Raw genomic sequence first — 14912 nt, 5'->3', positions numbered from 1 at the left:
GCTATGGTTTTTCCAGTAGTCAGGTATGGATGTGAGAGTTGGACTGTGAAGAAAGCTGAGTGCTGAAGAATTGATGCTTTTGAACTGTGGTGTTGGAGAAGACTCTTTGAGAGTCCCTTGGACTGGAAGGGACCAAGGAAATCCAACCAGTCCATTCTGAAGGAGATCAGCCCTGGGATTTCTTTAGAAGGAATGATGCTAAAGCTGAAACTCCAGTACTTTGGCCACTTCATGCGAAGAGTTGACTCATTGGAAAAGACTCTGATGCTGGGAGGGATTGGGGGCAGGAGGAGAAGGGGATGACAGAGGATGAAATGGCTGGATGGCATCACTGGCTCAATGGACATGAGTTTGAGTGAATCCCAGGAGTTGGTGATGGACAGGGAGGCCTGGCGTGCTGCGATTCATGGGGTCGCAAAGAGTCGGACACGACCTAGCAACTGAACTGAACTGAAGAAGAAATGCAGCAGCAGGATCATATAGAACTGGACACTGTGGCAAGTATGAGCGAAATACAGAGTGATAAGAGAAAGCCAGTCTACAAAGAAAACCAGAAATACAGAATAGATGGGTCAAGAGAAGCCAAAACAAGTGACTCGAGGGCCCTATTACAAAAAAGCCTGGGGGAGTCCCTTTGTTATCTGGATATATTTCTATTTCATTTGCTAGATATTCCAGAGAATAACCTTAGAAGAAATTTTGGTTACTGTATGGATGGATTTCTGTTATTTGCAAACAAATTACAGTTGATCTTTGAACAATAATAGCGGGGTTAGGGACACTGACTCATCACTCAGATGAAAATTCACATATGACTTTAAAGCCAGCCCTCTATATCCACGGTTTCACAACTGCAAATTCAACCAATCTTGGATTGTTGGTACTACAGTATATATTTATTGAAAAAAAATCCACATATAAGTGGACCTGCACAGTTCAAGTCCATCGTTCAAAGGTCAATTGTACATGTAAAATAGCAGCTTTAACATAACTGTGACAAAGATTGATATGATTACTAATTTTATATGTAAACTTATCTAGGCCACAATGCTCAGATATTTTTCTGAACATTATTGTGAATATTTCCATTAGAGTGTATTTGGCTGAAATTAATATTTAAATCAGTGGTATCTGAGTAAAGCACATTGCCTCCCAAACTGTGGGTGGGCCTCATAACAATTTGCTGAAGGCCTGAATAGGACAAAAGACTGACCTTCCTCCAAACAAGACAGACTTTTCCAGAAGACTGTCTTTGAACTTTATCCGCAACATCAGTTATTCTTGGTTCTACCGAAGACTGCGTTTGGACTAAAAATGCAACTCTTTCCTGAGTCTCCAGATTGCCAGTGTCCATCATCATATTTTGAACTTGCTAAGCCTCCACAATCATGTGAGCCAATTCCTTAGAATAAACTGTTTTACTTACACACACACACACACACACACACACACACACACACACACACACACACAATTGATTCTGTTTCTTTGGAGAACCCTAATACACCCTACAATAACTGGCAACTCTGATGGTACAATAACTACAAAGTGTAATTAGTTGCACATGAATAGTATATATTCCCCTAAACCCAAATTATTACAAAATACATCCTAAATTTTGTTCATTTGCACTGCACCATTTCTGTTTTATTAGGCTGAAAGGAAGGAACTCATATTAACTGAAAACTGGCTACAGAGTATGCCAACACCAAACATTAATTTCTGACCATAAAGTAATATTTGTACTGAATTTATAATTAAAGGAAATTAAAATCCAGAGAAGTTTCCTGTTTTGTCAATGATCAATTTGAGAACATGCCATTTAATTGTTTTTGCTGTCAAGTACCCAAATGATTTAATTGTTTGTCTTATCAAAACATTACTCCATAATCTAGTTGGGTCTCAGATGAAGACAGAGTAAAGGTGTTTAATTTTTCCAGCTCAAAAGAGGGATAATTGAGTTTTCTATACTTGTTTCACAGTGTTGCTATGAAGTTCAGTTCATTTAATGGAAAGCAAAGAACTTCGTAAATTGAAAAGGACTTTTTAAATGTTAAGTTTTAGTATCGCTTCACTTTTAGTCTCTGTATATTTCAATATAGTTTCTGAGTAAAGACATCTTTTAAAGAACTGAAGCATTCAGATTTTTAGAGATAGAAAACAAATGTTCCTCACAAACATTTACTAAATGTGACTTACATTATGAGACAGTAAGTATATCCCACACCACTCTCCAATGAGTATGAGATAACAATTATAACAATAAATGATTTGCTCTCAGTTCTTTCAAAGTAATTTTAAAATACATAGGAGCATGCAATGGCTTTCTGTCATCATGAACTAATCCAAGAATATCAGAGCTATAAGGGAACTTAACAATCATCCCATGTTTAACAAACTGGAGTCCACAGGCAAGTACAATCTGCCCTCTATGTATGGCTGATGAGCCAAGAATAGCTGCTATATTTCAAACTGGTTGAAAAATAAAAATAATATTTCATGATATGTGACAATTACATGAAATTCAAATTTCAGTGTTAATCTCTTCAGGCCACTATAACGAAATACCACAGATTGGGTGGGTTATAAACAGTAGAAATTTATTGCTCACAGTTCTGGAGGCTGGAAGCTCAAGATCAAGTTTCCACCATGGTCAAGAGAGGGCCCTCTTCTAGGGCACAGACTTCTTTTTAGAAGGGGTAGGGAGCTCTCTGGAGCCTCTTCTACAAGGCACAGACACCATTTAAAAGCATCCCTCCCTCATGACTTATGTACCACCTGAACGTTCCACCTACTAATACCATCACCTTTGGGGTCAGGATTTCAATATATGGATTTTTAACACATGAACACTCAGACCATAGCGCAGTGTTCCTAAATAAGTTTAACTGGATCACAAATACATTCATTTATTATGTACTGCATGTGGCTACTTTCTCCAGCTACAATGGCAAAATTGAATAGTTGTGATAGAGAGGGCAACTATATGACCCATCAAGCCACTTTCCCATCTAGCCTTTTATAGAAAAAGTTTGCCAGTCCTTATCTACTCCAATCCTGTCTTTTTATATATGAGAAAACTACAAGATAAAACTATTTATTCCAGGTAACTCAGCTGGGATTAATAATTATTCAGAATTAGGGCTAAAATCTAATATTTCTGTCCATTTGATCATGCTCAATTTAATGATTGAAAATTAGCTTTAATTATGCTCATTTTTTAAATTAAATTATGTACCTTCCTTGTGTTAATTACTAGATTTATCTCAGAATCTTTGATTGCTCAAACGAACTAACATTATACAAAAAAATTCATCTTGATGAAGTAAAATATTTTTTCATTTATCCATTGAAATGAATTTTATATTGTATTATTCTTAAACACTTCTAAGTAGAAGTTATTATAGAATAATGGTGAAAATAAAATATTTTGTTTAATACATTAATCAAATCACACGTTCTGCTTACAATACATAAAGCAGTAATATATGGAAATTCAAACACTTGCAGACAAATTGGTCACATCTAAGTTTCTTATCTTACAAGAGATGATTGACAATAAGTTGAGAAAATAATCATTTAGTCTTTCTAGATTTAGTGACTAAAACTTGACCAATTAATTTTCTAAATGTAACCTAAATTTCAATCTTTGTAAAATTAAAAAGAAAGTGTATCTAAAGCTAATCCTCTTTGCATCACTAGGAAATCTCTGTTAGGTTTCCAGTGAAATCAACAACCTACTCTCCATCCTTAAGAGGAAATGTTTAAAGCAGCCCTTCTTAACTGGGGATGACTTCTCCACCTCATCTCCCACACCTGTGCCAAAGGATATTAGACTATGTCTGGAGAAATTTTTGTTCCTGTCACAAAAGAATAAACTAGAACTTCTATTTGATACCATCTACCCATGATGTTGCTCTTGTTGTTTAGTTACTAAATTGTGTCCGACTCTTTTACAACTCCATGGACTATAAGCTCACCAGACTCCTCTATGTGCATGGGGTTTCCCAGGCAAGAATACTGGAGTGGGTTGCTATTTCCTTCTCGAGGGGATCTTCCCAACCCAGAAATCAAATCTGCATCTCCTGCTTTGGCAGGTGGATTCTTTACCACTGAGCCACTTGGGAAGCCCCTATCTATGATACCTGATGATAGAATACTTCTATCCATGATTCAGGATACAAATAAGTAACCTAATGCTAACAGAAAAATCTCACCTTTAAATAAAAATAACAAAATACTTCAATATAGTTGTGTCCACGTAATTGTATCTAGACATTAGCCAATGGCATTTTTTAAAGGATAAAGCAAGAGTACTCTGAGTTTAACAGTGTAGTTTTTCCTCTAATAGTACTTTCTCTAATTTACAGTGTAACCTAGCCAAAAACACTACTTAAGTTACATGAAGCAACATATTAAAGTCTCTCAATCACTAAATTAAGGAATTCCCTTTTCTCCAACAAAAGCAATAAATGAGGTAATTTCAATCTCTCACTTTAACTTTCAGTAAATATTTTCAAAGCAGACATCTGGTTCTACCTACTTACAGTTTCTTCCTTAAGTAAATATTTTATTCTGCATCACTTGTATTGAGTACCAGTCATTGGTTCAATTCCTTAACTAATCTTCCAATTTGGGAAATATATGAAATATATCAACTCAAGCTCAAAGTATCCTTTAATTAGACAAAATGCCAAGACCTTATAATACCATTTGGTGCTTTTAAGTGGCTTCAGAGCACTGCATCAGGAGCATAGTTATCCATTCCCTCCAACATTTACCTATTCATTTAGCACCCCTGTCCCTAGAGGTAAAGAATCCATCTAGCAATGCAGGAGACATAAGAGATGTGGGTTTGATCCTTATGTTGGGAAGATCCCCGGGAGGAGAATCCCATGGACAGACGAGCCTGATATTACAGTCCACAGGGTCACAAAGAGTCAGACACAACTGAAGTAACTTAGCACATATGCCTTAGCACCCCAATTATCCTGTGCTGTCTGATAAATGACATAATGCATGAAATTGTCTAAGATACGGTTCCTAACTTTAAGAAGCTTTTCAGAATGAGGTGAAAGAGCTAATAATACTATAACATGTTCAATGCAAAGATGGAAATACCCATTAACTTTTATGAGTATGATTAAAAGGAAAGCCCAGTCTGGGTTTAGGAATTCAGGAAATTTTTTCTTAAACTCATCCAACTTAGTTGAGAATTAAAATATTGGTAGGAGTTAGGTAGGAGAAGAAGGGGTTCAGATTTTCCAGGCAATGGAAATAGCTTGTACAAAAAGCCCAGCTAAAAGGAAATTCATGATTTGAGAAAGGGAAAAGCAAAGTATAAAGGCAGAGAAGTAGATGGAGGACAGATCACAGAGGGTCTTAAACACCAATTCCAGGAGATGAGGATTTTATTCTACAAGAAAAGGGGTACTATTAAAGAATGTCAAACATGGTAGTATCCTGGTCTCATGTGCATTTAAGGGAACCATTCTGGTAGCTGTGGAGAGGATCAATTTGAAGTAGACTGCTATAGTATTTTGGGGCCAAGGAAAAGAAACATTGGTTTTGGGAACTTAGAATAGACAGAAGGGGTAGAACAGAGACACATGTATGAGAAAACACGGCAGAACTGATTGGCTGATTCTGTAAGGGCTGAAGGCAAACAAAGCGGAGGCATGAGCCTAGGCGTTCCAGCCGGGCAACGTGGTGAATGGGAGAGATAAGAGAATGGGAGCAGCTGCGAGAGAGCTTGCTCATTTCAGCAACAGCCAAATGACTAGGGCTGAAGTTAACCTTTCTTTTCGGCAGGACTTCTGCCTCCAAAATGTAAGGTAAAACCACTCGAAGTAAACAAGACAGAGGATAATGTGTCATTTCTTCTACTAATCTAGGATATCACTTATCGACCACACATTCTTAGCACCTAAGTTAGTGTTCCTGCATGATCCTGCAAGAAACAATTGTGAGAATCATTAAGTGTTCTGTGAGCATCAGTCCAGTTCAGTCTCTCAGTCATGCATGACTCTTTGAGACCCCATGGAAGGCAGCATGCCAGGCTTCCCTGTCTATCACCAACTCCTGAAGCCTACTCAAACTCATGTCCATGGTGTCAAAGATGCCATCCAACCATCTTATCCTCTGATGTCCCTTTCTCCTCCTGCCTTCAATCTTTCCCAGCATTAGGGTCTTTTCCAATGAGTCACCTCTTCACATCAGGTGGCCAAAGTACTGGAGTTTCAGCTTCAGCATGAGTCCTTCCAATGAACTCCCAGGACTGATCTCCTTTAGGATGGACTGGTTGGATCTCCTTGCAGTCCAAGGGACTCTCAAGAGTCTTCTCCAACACCACAATTCAAAAGCATCAATTCTTCGGCACTCAGCTTTCTTTATAGTCCAACTCTCACATTCATACATGACTACTGGAAAAATCATAGCCTTGATTAGATGGATCTTTGTTGACAAAGGAATGTCTCTGCTTTTTAAAATGCCGTCTAGGTTGGTCATAACTTTCCTTCCAAGAAGCAAGCATCTTTTAATTTCATGGCTGCAATCACCATCTGCAGTGATTTTGGAACTCCCAAAAATAATGTCAGCCACTGTTTCCCCGTCTATTTGCCATGAAGTGATGGGACCAGATGCCATGATCTTAGTTTTCTGAATGTTGAGCTTTAAGCCAACTTTTTCACTCTCCTATTTCACTTTCATCAAAAGGCTCTTTTGTTCTTTTTCACTTTCTGCCATAAGGGTGGTGTCATCTGCATATCTGAGGTTATTGATATTTCTTACATCAATCTTGATTCCAGCTTGTGCTTCCTCCAGCCCAATGTTTCTCATGATGTACTCTGCATAGAAGTTAAATAAGCAGGGTGACAATATACAGCCTTGACATACTCCTTTCCCAATTTGGAACCAATCTGTTGTTCCATGTCCAGTTTTAACTGTTGCTTCCTGACCTGCATACAGGTTTCTCAAGAGGCAGGTCAGGTGGTCTGGTATTCCCATCTCTTTCAGAATTTTCCACAGTTTATCGTGATCCACACAGTCAAAGGCTTTGGCATAGTCAATAAAGCAGAAATAGATGTTTTTCTGGAACTCTCTTGCTTTTTCCATGATCCAGCAGATGTTGGCAATTTGATCTCTACTATCTCTGCCTTTTCTAAAACCAGCTTGAACATCTGGAAGTTCATGGTTCACATGTTGTTGAAGCCTGGCTTGGAGAATTTTGAGCATTACTTTACTAGCATGTAAGATGAGTGCAATTGTGCAGTAGTTTGAGCATTCTTTGGCATTGCCTTTCTTTGTGATTGGAATGAAATCTGATCTTTTCCAGTCCTGTGGCCACTGCTGAGTTTTCCAGATTTGCTGACATATTGAGTGTAGTACATTCACAGCATCATCTTTTAGGATTTGAAATGGCTCAACTGGAATTCCATCACCTCCACTAGCTTTGTTCGTAGTGATGCTTCCTAAAGCCCACTTGACTTCACATTCCAGAATGTCTGGCTCTAGGTGAGAGACCACACCATCTTGATTATCTGGATTGTGAAGATCTTTTTTGTACATTTCTTTTGTGTATTCTTGCCACCTCTTCTTAATATCTTCTGCTTCTGTTAAGTCCATACCATTCCCTAGGGAAGTGTAAAGGAACATATGCAGATGCTCCAGAATCTTGATGATATACACTATCTTTGGGAGCTCTGGTTCACAATCATATCTCTATATAAATGCAACATAATTTTTTTGAATTTTTTAGAAAAAAATCTAAAATTGTATGTCATATGCCTGAATAAATCATGGAACTAATGCACAGGGAAATCTAAAATAGATAAAGAGTAGAAAAAAAAAGCAACAAACATTCCTTCACTTTATGATGACACATCATCTGTAAACCAAAACAGGGCAGCTGAACTCAATTACTCCTGTATCTAAATGATTTTTTATGATTAAACGTTTTGAAAACTTGTGAACTGTTTCTGAAAAACCTTTTGCTCCTACTGTTAACTAACACATAATCTGTTCTGCCCAGATGCCAGCAAAAGAAAGAAGGCATTTAATTGAGCTTTGTTGAATCTAAGGCAGTTTTTCCTCAATGTGTGGTCCTTCTAAGAGCTGTTCATATCAGAATCACTAGGAGAGCTTGTTAAAATGCAAATTTCTGGACCCACCAGCTACCTATTGAGTCAGCATCCTCAGGGGTGAGCTTGAATATCTGCTTTGCTTATAAGCTCCCCAAGTGATTTTTAAGCTTTCTTAGGATTTCATGTATCATTCACATGTTCTTTCACTCATTTATTCTTCAATAAACATTTACTGAATACCTTTTGTGAGCTACTTTTCCATGTTAGCTAATGGAAACGGAGATAGTTGTCTGCAGATGAGCTTGGAGCCAGTTGAGGTTATACCAACAGACTTAGATGCAGGTGGGGAGAATTTGAAGCCACTGCTGAAAAGGCAGTGTTCACACCCTTCTCTCCACAGGAAATCATCTGCAGGGAAGGCAGAACTGTTGCCTTTAAGACAGACTTTGTTCCATTTTACTGACTCCACAAGTCATCCGTAAGCCAGATGCCCTGGGCTTGGACAACCCAGCTATATCCTCCCTTGTTCTACAATGACTACACAGTTTCATTCCTTACCGCACAATACTGGGTATCACAAGGCAGAACTCTCCAGAGACACAGGAGGGTTTCTTGGTGCCTCAGGAATTTCCCTCAGGATGTCCAAGGAACATTTCACAAAAAGGCGAATCACATGGTCACTGTTCAGCAGCTTGAGTTGAAGCCACCACTTGAAATGCACCACACAGATTTTGTCTCTCCTGGGTTTTACTTTGGGTACATTTTTTTTTCTTATTTTCTTAAAGGGAATCTGAGCCTGGCATGCTGAGATGGAAAGATAGAAGTTTATTAGCAGCCCTTAAAATTTTGCCTAACCACACACTGTGTTTTCCTAAAAGCAATTTATTCTTAGGCTTCCCATCTTTAAGGCACTTAGTGGAATTGGTCCATAACCAGTTCCCTGATCTCACTCCCCACCATTCACGAACATGTCTAGATATAGTAGGTATATGTTTCCTCTCTTCCTGTGGAAACTCAACTGCTACTCACCGACATGTGGTTCAGGAGTGTCTGGTCCCAGCTAAACAAAAGCTCTGGTTTATTAATATTATTCTACCTGCCATATAAAGATACAGAATTTTAGATGTGAAAAGGAGTCCTTAAAAGTAACAAATTTAAAACAAATCAAAATGAATCTCAACATAATTGTCTTCTAAGAGTTTGAGAATACCAAAGGGAAGTCAGCTTCTGCTATGTCTGGCATCAACTGTAGAAAAAAAGACCCAACTCATTTTGTCATCAGGATCTTGCTATGCTATGCTTTAGGGACAATATAACGGACACTGGTTACCATGCCATGAAATTATAGGAGTAGAAAACACTGTGTACTTGGGCAGAATTTGGGATCTCGTAGCCTAACTTGATCATTGTTCTTTCAATTATTTCTCTTGTGTTATACCCAGTTCACTTTCACTAATCCCTCTTTTGATAATAAAGAGAGAGAAAGGAGAGGGGAAATGAATTAAAACTCTGAGATATTTAACTGGATTTCAAACAAATGGGAGTTTACTAGGCATTGTTTTATCAGAGCAAAGGAAAAAACCATCTTAGAAAACTTTAAGTGATATTACTGATTATATATTATTTACATCAGAGAGTTCTGCTATCAGTGGGACTCATCCCATCAATGACATGAAATGACATTCCTTACTTTTGTCTCAGTCTCATTAGCATCAGTAAGTGGCACGCCCTTTCTAGCTCACCAAAGAATCACGGAGTTCTGTCCTTCCTTCTCAGGATCTTTATTCTCAGACACTGGAACCACATTCACTGGGACCACCAGACAGCAAAGTAAGATATCTCAAGAAATTCTAAATTCTTCCTTCTACCACAACTAATTGATTTAACAATGCCCTATTTATTTTACCTCCATTACTTTTGCATTAGTCCTGCTGTTGTTATTGTTCAGTCACTAGATAGTAAAGAATCTGTCTGCAATCCGGCAGACCCAGGTTCCAACCCTGGGTTGGGAAGATCCTCTAGAAAAGGGAATGGCTACCCACTCCAGTATTTTTGCTTGGAGAATTCCATTGACAGAAAAGCCTGGCAGGCTATAGTCCATGAGGTTGCAAAGAGTTGGACATGACTAAGAGACTAGATGTATTACTCCTGGTCCTTATCAACTCTTTAGTCCTCTAATTTAATCTCTCAGCTTCCAGTCTCACCATCTCCTACGCATTCTAGACACTACAGTCAAAGCAATCTATTTAACAGCTGGATCTAACAATCACTTTGCTGCTAAGATCCCTTTAATGGCCCTCCCTAGTTTTCAGTATCATTGTCAACTGCCTTGGTTTAGTGGGTAAGGCCCTCTATGATCTAAACTCTGCTGACTGTTCTAGCCCTCCTTCCATTTTAATATCCAACCCAGTTTAATTACTTTTAGCCTCAATAGACTACGTTTTTCCATGCCCACACAGCATGGCAGCCTTTTCCATGGGGAACACAGCATTAAATCTAAGTCAAGATTTAAACTCTTTATTTTAAAGAGAAGGACACCAAGTTACAGAGAGGTTAAGTAACTTTCCCAAGGTCACAGAGGTGGTTAGAAACATGAAGGAATTAGGATTCATTTTTTTAGACCTAACTGTCCAAAGTACAATTTCTCTAATCTCTTTCTGACATTGATCTAGCGGCAAAGTAATACTCTTTGTTTGAAAATCCTAAAATGATGCAGATTATTTGGTCTTCATCAAGAAATTGGCTTAAATGTATTTATCCAAAATCTGTTACAAGTGCACAACTTCCCTTTCCCCCAAAGCAACCTATTTTTCAAAGGCCCCCTTCACTAAATCTACCAAGATTTCAATGCAGAAAAAGCTGTCTGCTCTAACATTAATATTCAAATTAAACAGAAGTAACCAAAATAAAATCTCCCAAAGAAAATAACGGCAGAGACAGACCTTGAAATGAATATAAAATATGCTAAGAATATTCTATCACTGAAATAAATTTGACTTGCTGCGATTAATATTAAGATAAATCTTGAAACATATCAAAATGAAGCAAATGACAACTGAAGAGAAACAGATTGGAAAGGGTCACATTTGAAATGTATCCATTTGAAAACAGCCTCTGATTTTTGGCTATCATCATCATGTGCTTGTCCAAAAATTCATTTTCAAATGATATTCCCAAATGCAATCTCAAATTCAAAATGTAAGTTGGCTGGCATGTTCAAAATTTTCTCTGAGATGGACAAAATAACAATACAAGATGTCTTCAGAAGGAATAATAACTATGTTCCAACACTCATTGGGTTTAATTTGTGCTTCAGATGCTGGCCTCTCCCTTCTAATTCTTTACTATCTTGTTTCTATTAAGAAATGGGAAATACAGGAAACAGGATTATGAAGCCATTTCTAAACATTAGTGTGGTACTGAAGTAAGTTAGCAAAGAAATGCATTTTCCGGGAAAGGACAGGGAGGAAATTGGCTCACACCCAGTCTTGTCAGAAATGGTGACTGATCTGGGTTTAGTCGAATCTAATCATGCCATCATGTCCTAAACTGCATTTATGGCTAAGTCAGGGCATTGGAAAGGGCATATTGCATCAGAAAAAGGCTTGGAAGAGGAACGAAAATTACCTGTTGAATAGGAGAATTGGGGTTATTAGCTTACAGTTTCAATAGACTCCAGAGAGTCCATCCATTATATTAGCATGGTGGTGGCAGTGTGAGGGAGACAGAATAAGAGATTGAGGGGGGTGGGAGGGAGGGAAAGAATAAGCAGAAAGTGGGGAAAAGAACAGTACAATTATTGCTATTAAATATTTAATTTATAGACTAAATCAGGAAGAACACTGACCAAAAGATACAAATGATTACTCTGGAACTTCCATTTTACTTGAAATATAAAAGCAGGGCAAGAACACACAGGGATTAACATAATAAAGACAAAATAGCAACAATCTGGAGCGGGAAAATTACACAGCATTCATATCCAGAATGCGGATAATACAATAACTCATATACAAAAGCAGTGCTTATTTCTTTCTAAGTATTACTGAAAGAATTCTGTAGTACTTTTCTTCAAGTTTGAAATGTGTTCAATATCTGAAGTCTTCTAAGACATATAATCTTCCAAAAATACAGATGTTGTTTGAAAGGAAAGTTCTCTAGTAAAACAAATCCTATCTTTCAGATATTGAGAGAATTTGAAGGGCAGTCATTAATGCACCTTTTAGATGAATAAAATTTGTTATAAAACACCATGTTCATAAAGGATGGTAAGACTGAGATGTATGGTATTGGTATAGTATTGACAGTGTTGCTGATATATAACATGAATGGTACTCACAGTTAAAAAAGATGAGAGCTCTTCTAAAAATAAGTAATCTACCCCAAAAGAATACTTCTCTGCTGATTTTATGACAAGCAAATAATAAATATCATTTTCCATTTAAAAATTAGAGTATTAATGAATAATATATTGAAGGTAGTATACACACACCTGTTAAAAAGTCATTATATAAGTTCAAAAACATTACTTCAGGGAAAAGCCAATGAATGATTTAAATGAAAAACGTTTCTTATTGCACATGGAATAGCTGAAGTCAATTTTTTCAGTCATAGTTAGGTTTGCCAAGATACTCTTCACCCTAGACCCCAGATTCAGGAGTAATTCTAGAGGAAAATTTACATTTGTTTGTTAGTTCCTGGCCTCATTCTTTTTCATGCCCTATCACGCATGTTGTCCCAACACAGCAAAAGCCCTTATATCCAAGGAAGCTTTTCTCCTACTCCCAAACCTCCTTTTCCTCCAAAAGACTCTTTCAAGGAAGCAAACCACCACCATAACAAAATGATGGGTGTTTGAATACGATGTGGGTGTAACCTTTGGGCAAGTTAATCAGTTTGTGTTGAACAGGATAAAGGAAACTCAGACAGGGTTAATGCATGCATGCTCAGTCTCTAAATCATGTCTGACTCTTTGCAACCCTATGAACTGTAGCCCTCCAGGCTCCTCTGTCCATGGGATTCCCCAGGCAAGAATACTGGAGGAATACTGGGTTAATACTCCAATGTAAGAAGCCACTTAGCTGTATAGAACTAATTGTCCACATCAAACTTGACCCAACCAGAACACAGATTCAGAAAGAAAACTGCTGTAAGTGTAATTTTTTCAGTGATCATTAATCTCAGTATCATATTAATATGGAAAAGAGGATGAAGAACTTCATCTTGCCTTTTAAACTTCACCTGGACGTGGGAGGGACATCCAGAGATATACATTTTTCCCAAAAAAGTACTACCACATTCTCTTTTCTGAGGGGAAATACTTGTTTTCTGCACCTTTAAATTTTTACTTATATTTCCTTCCCTACAAGGCAGATGGTAAAGATGAATTATCTTGAAGTTGTGGGGACTTTCTCAGTGTTTTTAATATATTTTCTTCTAGAAAGAGAAATGCTGCAGACACCAGGTAGCATCCTAGCTGAGGTATAGTACTGTTTCTTTTGTGTAACTCAGAGCTAGCGAGAAAGCTAGCTAGAAGCACACACTCAGTATATATTTAACAATACTTTCCCACCACCGACTTCACTTAAGATACTAAAATTATCATGCCTTAAAAAAAAAAAAAAAAAAGTATGCCAAAAAAGTCACAATCTGATAAGGTTTGTTCTTTGTCTTTACCTGAGAGACCACCTAAGGACATAGGGCTTTTAAAATAATAAGGAGAATCCTTTGTTCTCTCAGGTTCCATTTAAATGGAAACTGGGTCGAAGGGCTTCCCCAGGGAGGGAAAAAAATCCAGGAGTCAAACACACAGGAGTAAGAGATTTCACTCCCACTACTGTTCCCACCCTCCCAAAGAAGTTAATTAATTCTATTTTAGGGATGTTTGGGGGTGGGGAGCACTCAGGCAGCCCATTCTCTGCAACCATAATCTCATTCTCAAATGTGGCTGAGACCATCCTCCCTCCCTGACACCATGGGGTGAGGGGAGCTGAGAACCTCTCAATAGCCATGGGCAACACAGCCAGTACTGCAGGAATCTGTACTCCCCAAAAGGTGTGTCCCAGCCCAAGTGCGAAGTTGGGTATTCAGACCTGCAAAGCACAATGAGAGCCATTCAAAGCAGCAAGTTACAGTACCTTAAGAAGTCTGACAGATGGGAGAAAGGCTGCGTGGCACAGCTTCCGGATGGTCCAGTTCAGGGGTCGAGGAGCATCAGTTTGATTCATGACCCCTTCCAAATTCCACCAGGAAAACCAGAAACCGCAAACCTGAGCAATACCTAGAAAACAAACGGTCCCCCACGACCCTGGCATCCCATGGTCATCTCCACACCTGCGAATTCCATCAGGGCAGAGGCTTCCTGCAACTTGGGAGACTAGTCAAGTGGCGTTGAGCCACTGAACCTTCTTAAGAAAGCCACCTCCCCTCTCCCTGCAGCCGTGCTCATGCATACCAAATGTGGCTGAATGGAGGCACACTGCCTGCTGCTTCGGGGAGGGGATGCATGGTTTTGAAGGAGAGGGACAGCCTGCACAGAACAGCCTGTGGTCGGAGTCAGAGCAGCCTGCTCGGAATGCGCGCTCCCTCTCCTGCTCTCCTCCCAGTAAACGCAGGTCAGGCATTGGGGGAAAACCCGGGCCATTTGCTCTGCTCACTTGGTTTGGGGGGGGAGCCAGGAAGAGAGCAAAAGGGAACATCAATAAAGCCAAAACGGGGAACTTGCACTTTCTTATACAAAGCATCTTTGAGGGCTGGAAATTGGCACAGGGGGAGGGGCTAGGACACAGAAGAAGGGATGCCTCGGAATGATAAGATAAACACTTCACTTTT

The 14912-nt window shown here is 38.7% G+C and overlaps 1 protein-coding gene across 8 annotated transcripts in view; it reads right to left on the bottom strand.

Moving 5' to 3' along the window:
• Positions 1 to 14467, bottom strand: part of TRPM3 (transient receptor potential cation channel subfamily M member 3) — a 599217-nt gene extending 584750 nt beyond the window's left edge. For all 8 annotated transcript variants that reach the window (XM_042243350.1, XM_042243355.1, XM_042243351.1 and 5 more), the window contains exon 1: positions 14219 to 14467. In XM_042243350.1, the coding sequence (XP_042099284.1) occupies positions 14219 to 14395 (177 nt within the window). In that variant the 5' untranslated portion in view covers positions 14396 to 14467. The remainder of the gene's footprint in view (positions 1 to 14218) is intronic.
• Positions 14468 to 14912: the final 445 nt, after the last annotated feature.

This window comes from Ovis aries, chromosome 2, assembly GCF_016772045.2.
Source record: "Ovis aries strain OAR_USU_Benz2616 breed Rambouillet chromosome 2, ARS-UI_Ramb_v3.0, whole genome shotgun sequence".
Classification (NCBI taxonomy): domain Eukaryota; kingdom Metazoa; phylum Chordata; class Mammalia; order Artiodactyla; family Bovidae; genus Ovis; species Ovis aries.
The sequence above is the reverse complement of the archived record's forward strand: the minus strand, read 5'-3'. Positions and strand labels throughout refer to the sequence as shown.